At 44.6% G+C, this 19126-nt stretch overlaps 1 protein-coding gene across 4 annotated transcripts in view; it reads right to left on the bottom strand.

The window, feature by feature from the left end:
- Window positions 1–1888: 1888 nt before the first annotated feature.
- CD84 (CD84 molecule) overlaps window positions 1889–19126 on the bottom strand; it is a 43695-nt gene continuing 26457 nt past the window's right edge. For 2 of the 4 annotated variants that reach the window (XM_027528485.1, XM_027528459.1), the window contains 6 exons: window positions 9422–9673; window positions 8905–9024; window positions 8033–8065; window positions 5929–6026; window positions 4962–5024; window positions 1889–3305 (listed from right to left, as the gene is read on the bottom strand). In XM_027528485.1, the coding sequence (XP_027384286.1) occupies window positions 3240–3305; window positions 4962–5024; window positions 5929–6026; window positions 8033–8065; window positions 8905–9024; window positions 9422–9673 (632 nt within the window). In that variant the 3' untranslated portion in view covers window positions 1889–3239. The remainder of the gene's footprint in view (window positions 3306–4961; window positions 5025–5928; window positions 6027–8032; window positions 8066–8904; window positions 9025–9421; window positions 9674–19126) is intronic. The other 2 variants (XM_027528467.1, XM_027528477.1) reach the window with 2 other exon arrangements.

Here is a 19126-nt window from a genome sequence, read left to right as displayed (position 1 = left end):
TGATATTTAGTGCTTGCTGTAATTTGATTCCACTATGCTTATTGGCTTATATCCATCAGTACTTCCAATATATACCCTTTTTTCAAGCTAGCTGATCACTTTCAATTCTATTCAACAGCATTTATAGCTCATAAAGCAAGGTGCAAGGCACCATGTTGGCTGATGATAAATGCAAAGACGAATAAAGCTAATACGTCTCATGATCACCTTTTCTTGATCATGAAGTCATGGGCCTTGCCTTTAAGTAATGAACAATACATAAGGAAACAAACAATTATCTATACTGTAAGGTAGAATGAAATGAGTTTTAGTGACAGAAAGACAATAGGGGTGGGGAAAGGAGTGCAAAAAGAACCATAGTTATTTTGACTAGAGAAAGCTTCACAGATAAGGTGATATTTGAGCTGGGTATTGAAGGATATATAAATGAACAAGGGATGGGGCCATACATTCCAGCTGAGCACTATGCCACACATAGGCAAGGGACTGTGATCGTGCATGGTGTGTCTGGGGTCCTGCTGTTTTCTTTCTCTATGCCTTCCTCACTTGGAGGCTGTCTGTCTTCTTCATTCTCTGCCAAATCCCATCTACACCTTGAGGTCCACCTTCAGCTTCATTTCCCCTATGAGGTCTCTTCTGACTGTGTTAGGTCACTCCACCCCTTGTAGCATGTAGTTCAGGATTTGACTGTAGTGTTTGTGCTGTAGTTAGACCAAATCAGACATCATGTGCATCTTATACTTTGGAGATCTTGAAGCCCCCAACATAGTGATAGATGATTCTATGGGCCCATTAATGGGGACTAACACCTTCATTCTGCCTAAAAACAGTTCATTTCTGTTATTGAGACTGGAATTGTTCATGGTGGTTTAGGATTTAGCTGGTTATGCTTGTTAATACATGAGGGAAACAATTTTTTCAAATGCTTACCTGAAAGTTTCCCTTAGGGGAAGAGGGAGGATCACTAACCATAGCTTGAACCCCACCACTCTCTGGGCTAAGCCTTAGTAACTAGGTGGACACAGTTTCATAATGTGTATCATCATCTCCCAAGTTCCCTCTGGAGAATGACTGCTTCCTTCAATGTCTTTTGTTCTGATGTTTGGGTTTCCCTAAAATGCCAGAAATATAGCTGAGTAGTTAGAAGAAGAACTAAAGAGCCTCTTGATGAAAGTGAAAGAGGAGAGTGAAAAAGTTGACTTAAAGCTCAACATTCAGAAAACTAAGATCACAGCATCTGGTCCCATGACTTCATGGCAAATAGATGGGGAAACAGTGGAAACAGTGGCTGACTTTATTTTTCTGGGCTCCAAAATCACTGCAGATGGTGATTTCAGCCATGAAATTAAAAGATACTTACTCCTTGGAAGGAAAGTTATGACCAACCTAGACAGCATATTAAAAAGCAGAGACATTACTTTGCCAACAAAGGTCCATCTAGTCAAGGCTATGGTTTTTCCAGTGATCATGTATGGATGTGAGAGTTGGACTATAAGGAAGGCTGAGAACCAAAGAATTGATGCTTTTGAACTGTGGTGTTGGAGAAGACTCTTGAAAGTCTCTTGGACTGCAAGGAGATCCAGCCAGTCCATCCTAAAGAAGATCAGTCCTGAGTGTTCATTGGAAGGACTGATATTGAAGCTGAAGCTCCAATACTTTGGGCACCTGATGCAAAGAGCTGACTCATTTGAAAAGACTCTGCTGCTGGGAAAGATTGAGGACAGGAGGAGAAGGGGATGACAGAGGATGAGATGGTTGGATGGCATCACCGACTCAGTGGAGATGAGTTTGAGTAAACTCTGGAAGTTGATGACAGACAGGGAGGCCTGGTGTGCTGTGGTCCATGGGGTCCTGAAGAGTTGGACATGACTGAGCGATTGAACTGAACTGAGTTCCTTTTGGAGAATGGCTTTATTGAAGATGCCTTCTTTTTCATGATGATCAGGCAGTTTGGAGTGTATCTTAGCCTGGTTTTGTAGAGAAACAGAATTATAGGAAATAGCTATAAAGGAATTGACTCGTGGTTACAGAGATTGAGAAATTCTGAGATCTGTAAGCAAGCTAAAGAGGTCTGAGTTGAAAGGCCTGAGAACCAGGAAAGCTGATGGTGGAAGTTCCAGTCCAAATGCAAGGCAGAAGACTAATGTCTCAGCTCAAGATGCTCAGCTCTCAGACAGTCTGTCTGAGAGAGAATAGATTCTCCCTTACTCTGCCTTTTTTTCTATTCAGGTTTTCAATTGATATGGTGATGCCCACCCACATGGGGGGGGGGGGTGTTGAGAATTAATCTGCTTTACAAGGTCTATCAATTCAAATGCTTATCTCATGCTTCACACTCACACCCTGAATAATGTTTAACCAAATATCTGGGCAACCCATGTCCCAATCAAACTGACGCACAAAATGAACCATTACAGAGGGATACAGAAGGAAAACTTAGCCAGAAAAAAAATATTATGAGGTTTCTGAAGTGGAGTCTAAAGAAAAATGCCCCAGAAGTCTAGTCCCTACAGAAAGAACATGTTCCAACACTCGTTTGGAAGAGTGTGTCTGCACAGCTGAGACCCACAGCTCTGACATCTTTCCATGCCACACAGTGATATAGGGTTGGGCTGGTCCAGCCAGGTATACCCTGAACAAACGTTCCCAGGCAAAGGGACAAACAGAGCCTGAAATGCAGTCCACACTCTATACATCAAGTCATGCACTTGAGTGAGAGGCTTATCTGCCCAAGGTACAGGGGGACTGGGTGAGGCCATGCACCAGGGCTTCTCCCATATATTGAGTATGAACAGAGGCTCTTAAGTGGTGTGTCATGGCAGGTTACAGGTGTGTAAATATTGATGCTCCACATATGGGATTGCTGGGAAGAGTCATCCCATCCAGTCATATTCAGCCTCCAGCCATGAGCAATCTTGATTGCTTATTCCATTGTATCATAAAAATTATTTTCTACATGTGCTGCAGTGTGAAGAAGGATGGGAAGCACTGTGCCAAGGGATCTGCTTTGTTATTTGTTAGGAAGTGAGCCATCTTAGAAAGGGCATGATCCATTTGTCTATTTCAGTACAAGTTATGCCCAGCATAACCAAAGAAGTGTCTCCTTCTTTGCTTACATGTTGGAATCTGGTGATCTGTAATTTCTGGGTAAGATCTGGGCAGAGGAAGTCTAGGTCTGGATCATTTGCCATATGTGTGGTTGCAGCTCAGTTTCCATGGGGAGAATTCCATCTAGGAGCCTAGATCACAATTTCATAGCTTGAAGTCCCAAGAGGTTTGCTGTTCTGAGTGCTGGTTTTCTCCATCTGTACAAAAGGGAGAAGAGGGAAATGCTGACGTAAAGGCACTGCTCAGGAATTCCAGTCCCACAGGAAGCCTTTAGAGAGACACCTTAGATTTCCCTGGTTCTGGGGTATTCTGGGGTAGCAGGATCTTGCCCTTTGCTGAGTCCCTCACCTCTGTTCCAGTCACTCCATTTGGAAGCCCTCTTAACTCAGAAAAAATAGCAAGTGGGAATGTAGGTATCCGCATTGATTTTGATTATAGGCTTGAAGCGGCATTCAGGCTCATGTGACCTGCCTTCCTTGTTCCTAGTTAAGCCTTCATTTCTCCTTTACCCCAGTAACTTCACCTTGGCTTATATGTAGTGGTGTCACTTTCACTGGTGTCATATGCTATAGTTACTTAGAATACTGCAGACAACTCTTCCACTGGCTCATGGAGTCCTAGGTTTTAAATTACATACTAACCAAACTAGTAATAACCAATCAACTTGTCTAGAGAGTTTACTATGAGATGTCTCAATCCAGGAGTCCCTGATTAATCCTTCAAATCTACTACTTCCCAGTGTATTTTCTTCTGTTTCCTCCCATTCTCCTTCTAATCCTGGTGCAGACATGCTGGCTCCCTGCTTCTCACTTGCTTCTCCATCCCCTTTTCCCCTCCTCCTCTTTCCTCACTCATTTTCTTCCTTTTCTTCTCTCTCCTTCCATCTTTGGTCCTTGAGGAAGTCAAAGTCCTTCTGTCTTATTCTCCAGGGCACTTGGTTTATCTTGACATTCAAACTGAAACTGACCTGTGCATTGAGTTCCCTTATGACCTTCCTACTTGTCCAGCTTACAGATGACTCATAGAATCAGCTTTTAATTCTTATTCATGAATGCATTTGCATTCCATTTTGACATCCCAATATTTCCTCCCACTCGTCACTTGTTATCATTATCATCCCTTTCTCCCCAGACATCTGGGTTCAAATTTATCTTTCCTGGTTAGCTTCCTGCCTATTAACTCAGCTATTAGACAGAAACACTTCCAAAAAATTTGATTCACCCAGAGACCCCAAAGCTGTCCTGATTGTGGTGGAAACAAGGACTTTCAGATAGTAACAACACTGAACCAGGTTCCCCAAACTGAAAGTCCTGTCAAAGGTCAGGACCTACCTTCCCTCTTTGCATATTTGAGAGAAGCATGCTGGGGCACAGGGAACATGAGTATCACTAGAGCACTACAAATGCTTGTACAGGTGGCACACTGTGAAGGTCTGCTGAGGGAACCAGTGGCAACTGGGATTCAACCTGTGTTCTGCCTGCCTATCTGTGCATCTGGTATGGCCCTGTGTCTGCCTGGGGCATGGCAGACCTGCCTTCCAATTTATACACTGTGAGCTAGCAATGGCTCTAGATGTTATTAGAGGCTGAAGTTTCCACACTGCAGTTCAGAGACCTAGATGCTCCTTCATAGAAAGGCTGGGAACAGAAATCAAGGAAGCCAGCTTGTAAATGGCCTTGGACCTGGGAGGCAGAGCTGTGTGCATGTGTGGAAGGAGATCAAGGCTATCAGCAATTAATCCTGAGAAGCACAGAGTCCCAAGGGAACTATTTTACTCCTGTTTGGTTAGATAAGATGCCAAAGAAAAGTTGGAACAGACAGGACAACAGTGATAAAAATCAGACAGACTTTACCTTATCAGAGTACTGCATTATGGAGTAAATTGTGTTCACTGGCTCCTCCTTGGTGGGGAGCACCTGTAAAACACCCATCTTGCCCTCAGTGAGGGAGCCCAGGCAAATCTCTTACTTCTTCCTCTGCCCATCAGCCCTCCCTGCTCTCACTTTCACTAAGTGGTCTCCTCTCCCAGCTTCACCTTTGGTTCCATCCAGGTGGAGAGGATCAGGGTGAAGTTGGAGTGGGTATAGGTAGCAATTGGACAAGAACCTCAGAAGCCAAGAAGAACAGTCTGGTGGTTCAGACTGAGTCTTGCTTAATCAGAATTTTAGCTTTCCATGGGCTCTACGAACCCAGCTGAACTATTGGTCCAAGTACAGGGCTGGATTGACCAGGCAGACTTCAATTTCCCTTTCTCTCCTTGGAGACTTCAGGAGAGCAGGCTGGTAGAAGCACAGAGGAAGGTGATACCATGAGGAAGCCTGGTTACGAGTGGAGGTGAGGGAGGGGCAGGCAGGTAAGAGGAAGGTGGGAGGGCAGGCTGTGGGACAGAGTGAATCAGCCTGTGGAGGATAAGCTGCTGCTGCAGCCAGACCAAGAAGTCAAGTTCAAGTGGACCTCTCTCCGTTTTGTGCACTTGAAATCCCCTTAGCAACTTGTTTACTGGTCAGTGGCCACATAAAAGCTCTCACCTCATATCAGAGGCTCCCCTGGTATGGGTCCCCTATAGAAGGTGCTTTACTCTTAGTCATGACATCTAACATGGAGCCAGGCCCAATTAGAAGCATGAGGTCTCAAGTCCAGGAGGCTACCAGGGGGTGACACATGGCCACTTTCTTGTCCTCATAGAAAGATTCGAAGGATCATTTCCCTGACATGGTATTTCTTGGTCGGATCCCGCACCCCCAGCCTCTGGCCTGTGGCTGCTACCCATGACCCCCTGTTTGGGGTGGTGGTGGAGACCTGTGAGTAGCACCACCTTACCTTGGATTGGGGGATCTCATCATAGATCCTGGACTCTGCTGGCTGGGTGTTTCTTGAAACTGTGATGTATGTGTATATTGTTTTCTTTGAGGAAGCATCTGAGTCACAAACAAGCATAGAACCACAGTACATGAAAATGTGGATGAATTTTTAGAGATGACTTAATGTTCTCTTTTTTCAAATAAAGAAATGACACCCCAAGAGGTTAAATGACTCCTGTCCTCTTGAGATGGATGTTTGAATCCTTGCTTGGGGATTGAATCCCTTTCTTAGGGATGCCATGCAGTACAGGAGACACCTGGCTCAGGTCTTACCCAGAGCTCAGTGGGAATTCTTTTCAGTCCCCATTAGGATAAAGAGATTCTCCCCAACCTCTGTGTGGGCACTGCAGGTAGCTTTTCCACCCAGGGTCTTCCTTAGTATCTCCAGCATTTAGCATTGACTGCCTTGTATGGCTAGTCTTTTCATGTGACGGTCTTAGTTTTTCAATTAGATTGATTCTCTCTAGTTATACACTGTGTTGGTCTCTTCTGGTACATATCTTTCTTTTACCACTTCAGTGTTAGACATGTAAGAGGTACTCCACACATATTTGTTACTTGACTGATTGATTCAAACATTTGTTAAACTCTCTACCTGCCAAGCTCAGTGAGAGGAATTTAAGAATTCCTACTTTTAAGAATTCAGGGTTCACCTAGTGACTCAGATGATAATCTGCCTGCAATATGGGAACTGTGCTGGGCTTAGTCATGTCTGACTCCTTGTGACCCCATGAACTGTAGCCTACCAGGCTCCTGTGTCCTTGGAATTCTCCAGGCAAAAATACCGGAGTGGGTTGCCATGCCCTCGTCCAAGGGATCTTCCAAACCCAGGGATCGAACCTAAGTCTCCCACATTGCAAGCAGATTCTTTACCATCTGAGCCACCAGGGAAGCCCAAGAATACTGGAGTGGGTAGCTTATCCCTTCTCCAGGGGATTTTCCCAACCCCGGAATACAACTGGAATCTCCTGCATTTCAGGCAGATTCTTTACCAGCTGAGCTACAAGGGGAGACCAGGGTTCAGTTTCTGGTTTGGGAAGATCCCCTGGAGAAGGGAATGGCTGCCCATTCCAGTATTCTAGCCTGAAGAATTCCATGGACAGAAGAACTTGGTGGCTACAGGCTATGGGATTGAAAAAAGTCGGACACAACTGAGTGTCTGTTTTAAGAATTCATGGACTAATAGATGCATTTCTCCCTTTGTACTGCTTTTCTTTGCTCCTAATGTGGAACATTTGAGGGTCAAGTTGAAAACAGATAGCCAGAATTGAGGGCCTTCATATTCCAAAGCACCAACATATCTGCAGACAACAGGTCTGGGCTGAGTGCTATTATTACAGGGATCAAGTGTTTCAGAGTTTAGTCCTGTCCCAGTCCCTGCCTCTGGAGAAGGAAATGGCAACCCACTCCAGTGTTCTTGCCTGGAGAATCCCAGGGACGGGGGAGCCTGGTGGGCTGCCGTCTATGGGGTCGCACAGAGTCGGACATGACTGAAGCGACTTAGCAGCAGCAGTCCCTGCCTCAGACTTGGTGAGTGAACCAGATTCAGTGCTCTCTCTTATTTCATTTGCAGATGAAAAAATAGGACTTCTTCCCTTCAACAAGGCTGTGAGGGATTGAGGGCAAAGGCCTCTTTGAGGAGCCCTGAAGATCACCTATGGCCTGAGGAGGTGGTGTGACTTCTCCCCATCAAGAGATTATTTGAGCTACAGTTCATATTACAGACTCTCTTCGCCCAGGATGCCTCCTTCTGTGCCAAGCCCAGGTATGTCAATTGTAAGGATAGTATCAAAGTACTCACGATGTACCAGGCACTTGGCCAAGTCCTTTATATGTGTAATTCATTAAATCTGTTCAGTAAGTATATGCTGCACAACCTGGTTTTACATGTATTTTACAACTGAGAAAACCAAGACAGTGATAAAATAATTGGTAGCTGATAGATGGTCAAGCTGGGACCTTCACCCCAGATGTCTGCAAAGTACAAGCTTAGGCTTCACCACTCTACTGTGAACTCATCTCTTCCAGTTGTCATCCAGGGAAACTAGTGGTTGAGAACTTACCAGGGTTCTTACTGAAGTTCTTCAAGAAGGAACCTGAGGAATCAGACCCAAAAGAGAGTTAGGAACATGGAATCAGAGGTAGAACCTCTCTACATCCATGGTTGCTATTATGATGGGTGGGAAAGGAAGATTTTGAGTGGACACAGAATTAAGAGGAATAGAAGGGTGGACTCACCTAGGGCTCAAGATCAGGTTTTCTGAGTTTAGAATGGTTACAATTACAGAATGATCCAGAGGGACCCAAAGGGATCTAGTGACAACTAATACTTGTCCCTCAATGACATTTCAAAGGTCACAGTTTTGGTGGACTTGGAAGTGACCTTGGAGACTTAGTCCAAATCTTATTTCACGTGTGAGAACACTGAGTTGGAGAGGTAAATACATGTGCCCCATGGAGCACAGTTTGTTAATGGCAGTGCTAAACTTGAACCCAGGGGCTCTCTTTGACTTGAGGTGTCCAATTCTGATTTTCCCTACAGGAGACCTGGAGAAGGAAATGGCAACCCACTCCAGTATTCTTGCCTGGAGAATTTCATGGACAGAAGAGCCTGGCAGGCTACAGTCCTTGGGATTGCAAAGAATCAAACACGACCAAGCGACTAACAGTTACTTACTCACTTAAACTTGGACCGAAGTTCTGGACCCATGGCATCCTGCTGATCCCAGAAACATGTTTGGAAGACCATTCAGGGTAATGTAATACAGTAATCAGGGCTGTCTTTCTGGGAGAGGGTAAGATGGGGCACTGAGGAGTCTAGAAAGACTAATTCCCTGGAACAAAGGACATTTCCACCCCACCTTGGATAACTGACTTCAATACCAGAAAAAATGAAGGTACATTTCTACATTTACCTTGTGAGAAAATCTCCTACCTTCTCCTTTCTTGCACAAAAGGAACAAAACCACTGAAGGTAGAATGACTATAAGCACAGAAAGCACAGCCAGCCCACTCATCAGTCCAGTGTGGCGAGTATGGGGGGTCATTGTGATGTCTGAAAACAGAAGATTCAATGAGACTTGACTCTCAGGAGATGGGCCAGAGAGGTTAGGCAAGCTTGTCCACATTCAAGAGCACTATCCATACTAGGTGCCCTCCAGGGGAGTGCCAAAGCTACAAGGAAAACTGTACTGCCCACTATTAAAGGTCAAGATCAGAAACTGAATCAGGCAGCTGAGTGGGGACTGCCTCAGAATACCCTGAAATGCCTGGCATCTCCCAGAAGGCTTTGGACTCTTTTCTGGGGCTTACTGGGAGGAGAAGCACCTTGGGTCCAGCCATGCCATAACGAAGGCACCTTCCTCTGGAGAACTTGGGCCAGTTTCAGGCCTTGCAGCAGGTCAGAGTGAATTTTGAGACTCCAAGAGAGATGGCCAGAGATGCTTGGTTACCTGCACAGAGCTGCTGGGCAGAGATGGAGTCAGAATTGTTGCTGACAGGGTTCCACGCTGTACACGTGTAAGTCTCCTCTTGGTTGTCAGGGGTCTGGAAGATTTGAAGGACATTGCCCTCTTCCCCTCGTGGACTCCAACTGTATGTCACATTCTTTTCTTCTTTATCCACAGAGCACATCAGTGTGACATTACAGGTGCTGTTCACAGATGTCACGAAACTCTGAGTAATTTTTGGCTTCTCAAGACGACCTGTGAGGAGAAAACACATGAGCCAGTGGTAAGCTGGAGATGACCTATATCAGCCTGAGGGAGTCAACTATTAAATTTTCAGACATTTTCATGAGGGTTGTTAAAAACTTACAATGAAATACATTTTATTAATAACAAAGCTAATAAATCCTCAAAACTCATCACTTTCTAATGTTTTTAGACAATTTACTTTTTTATTTGTTTTTTTTGGCAGTGCCATGAGGGATCTTAATTTCCCAGCCAGGGATCAAACCCATGCCCCCTGTGGTAAAAGTGCGGAGTCTTAACCATTAGACTAATAGGGAAGTCGCAATTTACTGTTATCTATGCTCTAGGAGTTATTTATATCTATCATATTTATTCCTTGTAATGATGTAAAATGTCTTCCCAACTCTGCATGACTTAAAATCAGCTGTAGTGGGAGTATTTACATCAAAGGAATTGGCAAATGCTACAAACTAGGGCTTGATTTATTGCTTTTCTGATTGTCACTTCAGACTTAAGAAAGGAATGGAGGAGAGGGTTCTAAAGCAGATTAAACAAACAAAACTGAAGATTTTACATTGTGACTAGCACACAAAAAGTCAGAAATATTCTTCTAGAATTTGAGAACCATCATCCAGTTCAGCAAAGAAGTTACTCACATCATTGATGAACAAATGAAGTTCCAATACATGTGTCTTTGCTGAATCACTTTTTTCTTATTAGTAAGCTTAAATTAAAATGTCAACCAATACTTATGTTGATTGTGTTCATGCATTTTCATGTTGGTTCATTCATCAGTTGCAACCACATGTTGGCTAGGGATATAAATGCTCAGCGAAAACCAGTGAATGCATTCTGTGAGAACAACTGGCTATATGGAATTTACAATAAAGGCTATTGTATATTATCACTTATACAATTGTGTGCCACATCTCCTTTATGTCAATACAGTTTATAGTGTGTGTATACAGACACACACATCATTAAGAACTGGTTGAAAATTTATCAGCACCCCACTGTATGACACAATCTTTAAACATTTTTGTTCGGCTCTGTTTTCTGGTCAATGTGTGTTTTCTTTTCTTTTTTTTTTTTTCATTTATTTTGTTTTAAAGTGCCCATGATGAAAACTTCAAACCTCTTTAAAAGTTCATTTCAAAAAATGGTTTTACTAAAACAACCAAAAGGTAAATGATAAAAGTTTTAGGTGTAAAGGATTACGAAAAAACCAATTATATGTAAGTTCATGCAATAACTAGATCTGGAGCTGGAAGAAGTACAGCTGGAAAGATCCTTTGCCAGGAGATAAGAAAAGGACCATATTCAGAGTATATAAGTTCAGTTAATTCTTGGCAAATCTGCTATGATGTGGTTTGCCCCTCCACTACTGCCATGCAAGGGAGGGAATAGAGGAAGGAACTGGCACATAACTTTCTAATTAACATAGAGTCTGTAAAAGCAATACATTTGGCAGTGTAGAGACAGAAACCATTTGTTTGTACCTGTGAGGATGTGAAAAATGGGAAGTAAGAGCTGTAAAGGCTTTGATTCCAACCTAATCAGAAACTCTGGTTCTAAGAGTCTCTTGTGCATGCTTACACTCTTTGTGACCCTGTGGACTGTAGCCCAGCAGGTTTCTCTGTCCATGGGACTCTCCAGGCAAGAATACTGGAGTGGGTTGCCATGCCCTCTTCCAGGAAGAGTCTCTTAGAGGGGAACATTCCAGATCAGAATTAGTGATGACTTGGCAAAAAAGCTTCTAAATAAGTTTGGAGTAAAGACCTTGATTAGCTGTGACAGTGATAGATACAGATATACATGGTGAAAAAGGAACCAAACTGTGTGTTTCCTCAGAAACTTGATTAACAACAGTGTTTCAATCTCTGCTTGTTGTTCACTTGTTTTTAGAAAGTTTTTTTTTTTTTTTTTTAGTGAATGTTAAGGTGGTGGATAGTGGTGAAAATAGGATTCCATCTCATTTTTCTCAGCAGGCAAAGAGATGTTACTGTTAGGTAGTTAGAATAGGAAAAAGAAGTCCAAAATGGTGGTGGCTAAAAGACAAAGAAAGAAAAAAGCCCACAGAAACAGAACAAAAGAAAATCTGAGGACCAGACTGAGAACCTCAGGTGAAACAAACAGCTTTCTGGGTTAGCCCAGTTTACATAGGGCAGGCTCAGGGGGAGGAGACAAAACATATAAAAAGAGGAGCCAAGATTGAGACTCTCTCCTTTTGGGTCAGCCTGCCCTCATGCTTCGAGGGTGTACTACCTTTTGTTTGCCAAATAAAACGGAGCTGTAATCAGGCTATAACACTGGTCCACCATTTCAAATCTTTGCTGCAGTAAGACAGAATCTAGGAAATTACACACTCCCCTGATGACATATCTGGTGCCATAACTCGGATGTAACCTGGCTGAAACAACCTCAGCTCAGCCCCATGAGGCAGAGACCAAGCACAGAAGAAGCCCGACAACAGTCACGTGGCAAAAGGTCATGTGGTGGAAGCTGAATGCCAAGGAAACCCAGCCCAGTGGAAGTGACAAGAAGCCTAGTATGCTGAAAACAGGGACAGCAAAAACAAACTCAGCAGAAAGTTCACACAGCTCAGTCTCAGATTCCAGAAGACCTCCAGTTAAGGTAAGAGGTCCTTGCCCCAGTCGCTGGAAGGACATATGGCTAACAAATCTTAATTCCTTTACAATCTCGAGTTTCTTGTTTCCTTGAACCCCCTGTGAACAGGTGAGCAGCAGTGGGTGCAGTTGAGGGTCTCTGGCACGGGGCTACTTCTCAGTGTGTCCTGAAGGCTCCACTATCTGCTATGCCTTAGTAGCTGTTGCCCAAGTGGGTGAGGGTTATTCTGTTCTTAATCTTCTTTGTGCCAAGGATCAGGCCAATGAAAACTATGGGTACAGGTCAGGCATTTAGCAGTTTTTCTGACAGGCTATGAAGGGAGTTCCTCGGCATGCTTTTCCCACTGCTTTTTTTTTTTTTTTTTAAACTTTACAATATTGTGTTAGTTTTGCCAAATATCAAAATGAATCCACCACAGGTGTACATGCGTTCCCCATCCTGAACCCTCCTCCCTCCTCCCTCCCCATACCATCCCTCTGGGTCGTCCCAGTGCACCAGCCCCAAACATCCAGTATCGTGCATTTTACATGCTTCAATGCCATTCTCCCAAATCTTTCCACCCTCTCCCTCTCCCACAGAGTCCATAAGACTGTTCTATACATCAGTGTCTCTTTTGCTGTCTCGTACACAGGGTTATTGTTACCATCTTTCTAAATTTCATATATATGCGTTAGTATCCCACTGCTTTTTCTCCCATTCTTCAGCTCCTCTCTCCATCTGTGCCACTGTTTACAAAATATTGGGCAGGTCGTCATCTTTCCATCTCCAAAAGTTGTGTTTGAAACTGTTTACCTAAGATTGGGACTCAAACTCATATGGCAGGACCTAATGCAACTCAGGTTTTTGATGTCTCATTGCAAAAAAATTCAGTGAGAGACACAGTGATAGGTAAGGGGTAGATTTGTTTGGATTCAGAGAGAAGCACAGGCCACAGAGTGTGTGCCATCAGAGAAGGTAAATGCGTTGGCCGTGAAATGTGTGGTTAGTTTTTGTGAGCTGGCCGATGTCATATGCTAATGGGTGGGAGGATCTTTCCAACAATTGGGGAGCCACCCACTCCTTGGTCTTTTGGTAGTGCCTTGGAACTGTCATGGCGCCTTTGGGTGTGTCATTTAGCTTGCAGATTGAGGATCAAGGCCTAGTTGAATTTGACTTGTCTGCCATCTTGGACCCATTTGATTCTAATCAGTTTATGTTATGCCTATGCCCTTGGGCTATGTCATTCTTTCAAAAGTTGTGCCCTGGCCCCTTCCCTCCTGTTTCATGCTCTTACAGGCCCACCATGTTGCCTCTACAATCTTCTGGAGGGACAACCAGAAAATAGCTGGCCCTTGGGAGGGAAGTACTATATAATATCCAATCCCTCTAGAGATTCAGGCCTTCATCTTCCATGTTTTCTACAACATGTGTATCAACAGCGCCTCTCAGTGAACCTGTTAGGGGGGGTGACAGGCCCACAGTGCCTGCTAGAGGTCCATCTGTTGGTGGCATCCCTTCAAGAGCAATTGGGCTTCCAGGGACAATGTTTGCCACTTTGGGAGTGAACCCTGCAGGCCTTTTGGGCCCAAACCCTTACCACCCTTCCCCTAAAGTTACAAAAGTAGTGAAAGCGAAGTCGCTCAGTCATGTCCGACTCTTAGCGACCCCATGGACTGCAGCCTATCAGGCTCCTCCGTCCATGAGATTTTCCAGGCAAGAATACTGGAGTGGGTTGCCATTGCCTTCTCCAAGGAGAAGGTTACAAACATAACCCTCATCAAATCTCCACTCCACTTTTATGGAACACCTGATCTGTTGCCTCTTATTAATTTGTTCTCAAGTCACTTACTAACTCCTGCAACCAGGACCCTGCCCCCTTGTAGGCAACATCACCACCCAGCTTATTATTAAAATACTCTTAATGCCCCTAACAGGACCAGGTAACCCTCTCCTTTGCCATTACTTCTGTTACTACCTAAAGTGGGCCTATGACAATGAAATGTTGATCTCTAGGAGATTGTCAAGCCTCAAACTCCCTGGGGATCTGCACCTTGACCCTTAGCTCTCAGGTTGCAACAGTACTGGGTAGGATAATCTTTAGAAAGACTCACCCCTAAGGAAGTCCACCCATAAAAATAGAAGAAGGTCTATTAGTTTCTTCTCCTTTTTTCTTTTTCTCCCTGTCATCACTGTCTTTTAGATGGGAAATAACCAATCAACTTCCTTACAGGTGCCCTTGAGATGCATCCTTGATAACTGAAAGTTGTTTGATCCTCTAAGGAAAAGTTGCTTAAAATTCTTTTGTGCCACTTCGTGGCCACAGTATTCTCTGGGGGATAAGGAACACTGGCCTGATGATGGGAGTTTAAATTACAATACCGTCCTACAGTTGGACTTATTCTGCAAAAGATAAGGGAAATGGACAGAGATCACCTATGTCCAAATTTTCTTCCACCTAAAAAATATGAAGGAACTCTGTCTTAAGTATGGGATTGTTGTACGCCCTAAAAGTGAGCCTACTAGGCAAATGGTGTTAGGCATAGACAACTAAGAGAAGGAAGCCTCCCATGAAGGCTCACCTCCCATGGCTCCCGAGTTGCCTGGTGTTCTTTCCTTGTATCCAAATGTGCCCCCATATCTGGGAGCACCCCCTCCACAAAAGCCAACTCAAGTATGTCCCTTAGTGAAACTGGAGGAGAATTTGGATCAACCTGGGTCCATAAGTTCTTCTCCCACTTAGAACTAAGACTGATAAAACAAGACCTGGAAAGCTATCCAGATGACCCAGGCAAATATATAGATACATTCCAACACATTACCTTGGCCTTTGACTTGACGTGGAAGGACATCATGGTCATATTGAGTCAAACTTTATCTGACCCTGAGTATGCTAGGGTCATAAAGGAAGCCTGAGGGTATGCTACAGGGCTTCAACAAGTCAAGCAGTAAATATCCAGTGGGGGAAACTGCAGTCCCCTCCTCAGATCCTAACTGAAATTATAATGACCCTGAGCACATCTGGGAAAGGGATTACTTTCTGATCTGTGTAAAGGTAGGGCTAAAAGCAGCCCAGCAAAAAGTAATCAGCTATGCCTGGGTCTCAGCAATAAGTCAGCAGTCCAGTGAGAACCCCACTGCCTTTCTGGAAAGGCTAAAAGAGGCCCTCCAAAAGTTTACCAATCTGAACTTCGACTCTTACAAGGAACAGGTGATTTTAAAGGACAAATTCCTGTCCCAATGTGCATCAGATATTAGGATAAAGTTACAACAACTACAGCAGAAGGACCCTTCTGCTTCTTTAAATGGGATGGTCCAGACAGCCACCAGCACCTTTTATAACAGAGAACGAGAGAGGGACGTCAAGGCCGAGGAAAGGGAGAAAAGGAAAGAGACAAGGCATACCCAGATGCTGGCCGTCCTCCAGGGAAGCACTATGGCGAACCCCGAGTTCTTAAAGGACAAGGCACAAGGCAAATGCCTAATCTGTAGACAGGTGGGACACTGGGCCAAAGAGTGTCCAAACCATGACAAGTCTCCTAAATGGCTTGCTACAAATGCCATCTATTGGGACATTGGGTGGCATTCTGCCCTTGGGACCCAAAAGCCTCAAGGTCAAGCTTCAAGCCTTCCCTCACGATGGTTTAACAGGACTGAAGTGGCCCGCTCCAGCCAGCCTGCCTGTCACAGATAATCATCACGGGGCTGGAGCCAAGGGTGCAGCTGGATGTGGCAGGTGGGTCTGAGAATTTCTTGGTTGACACATGGGCTACCTACTGTGTCCTGACCTCCTATTCTAGAGGCTTCTCCTCCCAAACCTGTACCATTTTGGGTGCTACAGGAAAAACAATTACAAAAAGATTCACCCAAGCACTTCTTTGTTGCTGGAATGGACAAATATTTTCCCACCAGTTTCTGGTGGTCCCTGGGTGTCCTACTTCTTTATTGGGAAGAGATAAACTCACTAAACTGGGGACCACCCTTGTGACAGGAAGCTTTTCTACAGCTTCTGGTTACTACTGAGGAATCCAATATACCCTCTCCAATAGGGAGGGACCAAAAACTATGGGAGGACAAAATTAACCCCCAGGTTTGGGACCAGGGAACTCTTGTACAAGCCCACCAAGCTGAACTGGTCATCATTGTCCTCCAAGATCCCACTTGGCTTCCAAACTGGAAACAATACCTCTCAGAAGAGAAGCTTGGGAAAGACTACAATCGCTAATAAAATTCCTTGCCTGTGGGCTATTGGTCCTCACCAGTTCACCGTGTAACACCCCAATCCTCTCTGTAAAGAAAAAGGATGGGACCTGGTGAATGGTTCGAGATCTCTGGATTATAAATGAAGCTGTGGTCCCCCTCCATCCCACAGTACCCAATCCCTATGCACTCTTGGGATAAATCCTGCCCAGTGCCAAGTAGTTTACAGTCCTGGATCTTAAGGATGCATTTTTTTGCATGCCACTGGTTAAAGAATCCCAATATCTTTTTGCCTTCGACTGGGAGTCTCCAGGAGAAAAACACCAACAGACGACTTGGACAGTATTACCTCAGGGGTTCAGAGATAGCCCCTATCTGTTTGAGCAGGCTTTTAGCTGGGATCCCCTAGATCTGATTCTGGGACCTTTGGGAAAATATTACAATATGTAGAAGACCTACTATCTGCTCTCCGGATGAGAAAAATGCCCAACAACATGCAATTCAGATTCTTAACTTTTGGCAGAGAGGGGATATAAAGTCTGTGCTAAGGCACAGATGGTCGAGACAAAGGTCACCTACCTGGGAGTTCAGATTACACATGGGTCATCTAGGAGGTTGTCCTTTGATCAAGTACAAGGAATCTTCCAGTTGCCCTCCCCCACGACTCAAAAACAACCATGAGATTTCCTGGGGCTAACCGGGTATTGTAGAATCTGGACACCCAATTATGATCTAATTGCCCAGGCCTTATATGAAAGCTTGAAGGGAGGGGGTGATTTAATTCCCACATTGATGTGGGGAAGTCCTCAAAAGGAGGCAGAGGATACACTAAAAGAAGCCTTAACTCAAGGACAGCCTTGAGATTGGCAGACCCAGAAAAAGCATTCCACCTGTACATGCAAGAAAATGAAGGAATAGCCTTGGGAGTGTTAACTCAAAGGTTGGGACCTGAGCCCCAGCCTGTAGCTTACTTATCCAAGAGGCTCGACCCAACTTCCCAAGGCTGGCCTCCCTGCCTTCTAAATCTTGCTGCTATTGCAGTCCTGATAGGAGATTCTTTAAACTCTCTGGAGAAGGCAATGGCACCCCACTCCAGTACTCTTGCCTGGAAAATCCCATGGAAGGAGGAGCCTGGTGGGCTGCAGTCTGTGGGGTCGCTAAGAGTCGGACACCACTGAGTGACTTCACTTCACTTTCACTTTCACTTTGGGGGCAAACTAACTACTTTTACCAGCCACCTAGTGAAACAACTCCTGAATAGGAGAGGCCATTTATGGATGTCTGATCAAAGGATCCTCAGATATTAAGTAGTGCTGATGGAAAATCCAGGCCTGACTATATCCCCTTATGAGGTTCTTAATCGAGCTACCCTCCTACCTACCCCCAAGGGCTCTCTCCCTTTCACTCTTGCCTAGAAACTTTGGATTACTGGACAAAACCCTGAGAGGGCTTGTCAGAAGATCTAAACAATCCTGAGGAAATCTGGTACACTGATGGAAGCAGCTTTGTCTTGGATGGAAAAAGAAGAGCTGGATATGCAGTAGTTTCCAATTTTGAGACCATAGAGGCTAAACCTTTTCCAACAGGTACTTCAGCCCAATTGGCTAAGCCTATAGCCCTGACTCAAGCTTTAGAGCTTGGAAAAGGAAAAAGAGTAGCCATTTACACTGACTCCAAGTATGCCTTTCTGGTGCTACATGCACATGCTGCTATTTGGAAAGAAAAGAGGCCACTTGACCACCCGAGGGTCCCCAATCAAATATGGTGATCAAATCCTTAGGCTCTTGGAGGCAGTCCATCTGCCAGATGATGTTTCAGTCTCCCATTGTAAAGGACACCAAAAAGGGAGCACAGAAGTGGCACAAAGGAACCAAGCAGATGATCAGGCAGCTAAGAGAGCAGCATTAAAAAACAGTGATGTAGTAGTGGTTGCCACCTTAGTTCCATGGGCTAATTTGCCAGAAATTCCTTCATATACTGAAGGTGAGACTCTTAAAGCTAAGAGTGAGGGCTTTCAGGAAGATCATATGGGGGTGGTTCCAAAAGGAGGGACTCCTTTTTCTGCTTGGGAACCTTCAATGGAAGTTGGTTAACTCCTTACACACCACCACTTATTTAGGGGAGAACGCCCTCCAAAGGTTACTAGAAAGGTCCTTCAGAGGAACAGGCCTCCAAACAGCTGTAAGGCGATTGGCCTCCTCTTGTCCCACTTGCCAATTAAACAATCCCCAAGAAGCTCAAAGACCCCAGCTGGCCCAGCCTGTCCAACGGTGTGGGACCTAGCCAGAAAAGGACTGGCAGATGGACTTCACCCAGATGCCAGTTTCTCAAGGGTATAAATATCCTACTAATCATGATAGATACATTCACAGGATGGATTGAAGGTTTTCCCACCCAGACTGAGAAGGCCAAGGAGATGGTAAAAAACTGCTCCATGAAATCGTTCTGAGATTTGGCCTGCCCAAGTCATCACAAAGTAACAATGGGACATCATTTACTTCTAAAGTCACCCAAGGGGTCTCTAAAGCGTTAGGCATTACTTATTATCTCCATTGTGTCTGGAAGCCTCAGTCTTCAGGAAAAGTAGAAAGAGCCAACCAATTCTTAAAATCAGCGATAAAAAAGATAACCCGGGAGATCTCCCTGGGATGGAAGGAGGCT

The sequence above is a fragment of the Bos indicus x Bos taurus genome, chromosome 3 (genome assembly GCF_003369695.1).
Source record: "Bos indicus x Bos taurus breed Angus x Brahman F1 hybrid chromosome 3, Bos_hybrid_MaternalHap_v2.0, whole genome shotgun sequence".
Lineage (NCBI taxonomy): Eukaryota > Metazoa > Chordata > Mammalia > Artiodactyla > Bovidae > Bos > Bos indicus x Bos taurus.
Note: the sequence above shows the minus strand (reverse complement) of the source record. Positions and strands in the feature narration are given on the sequence as shown.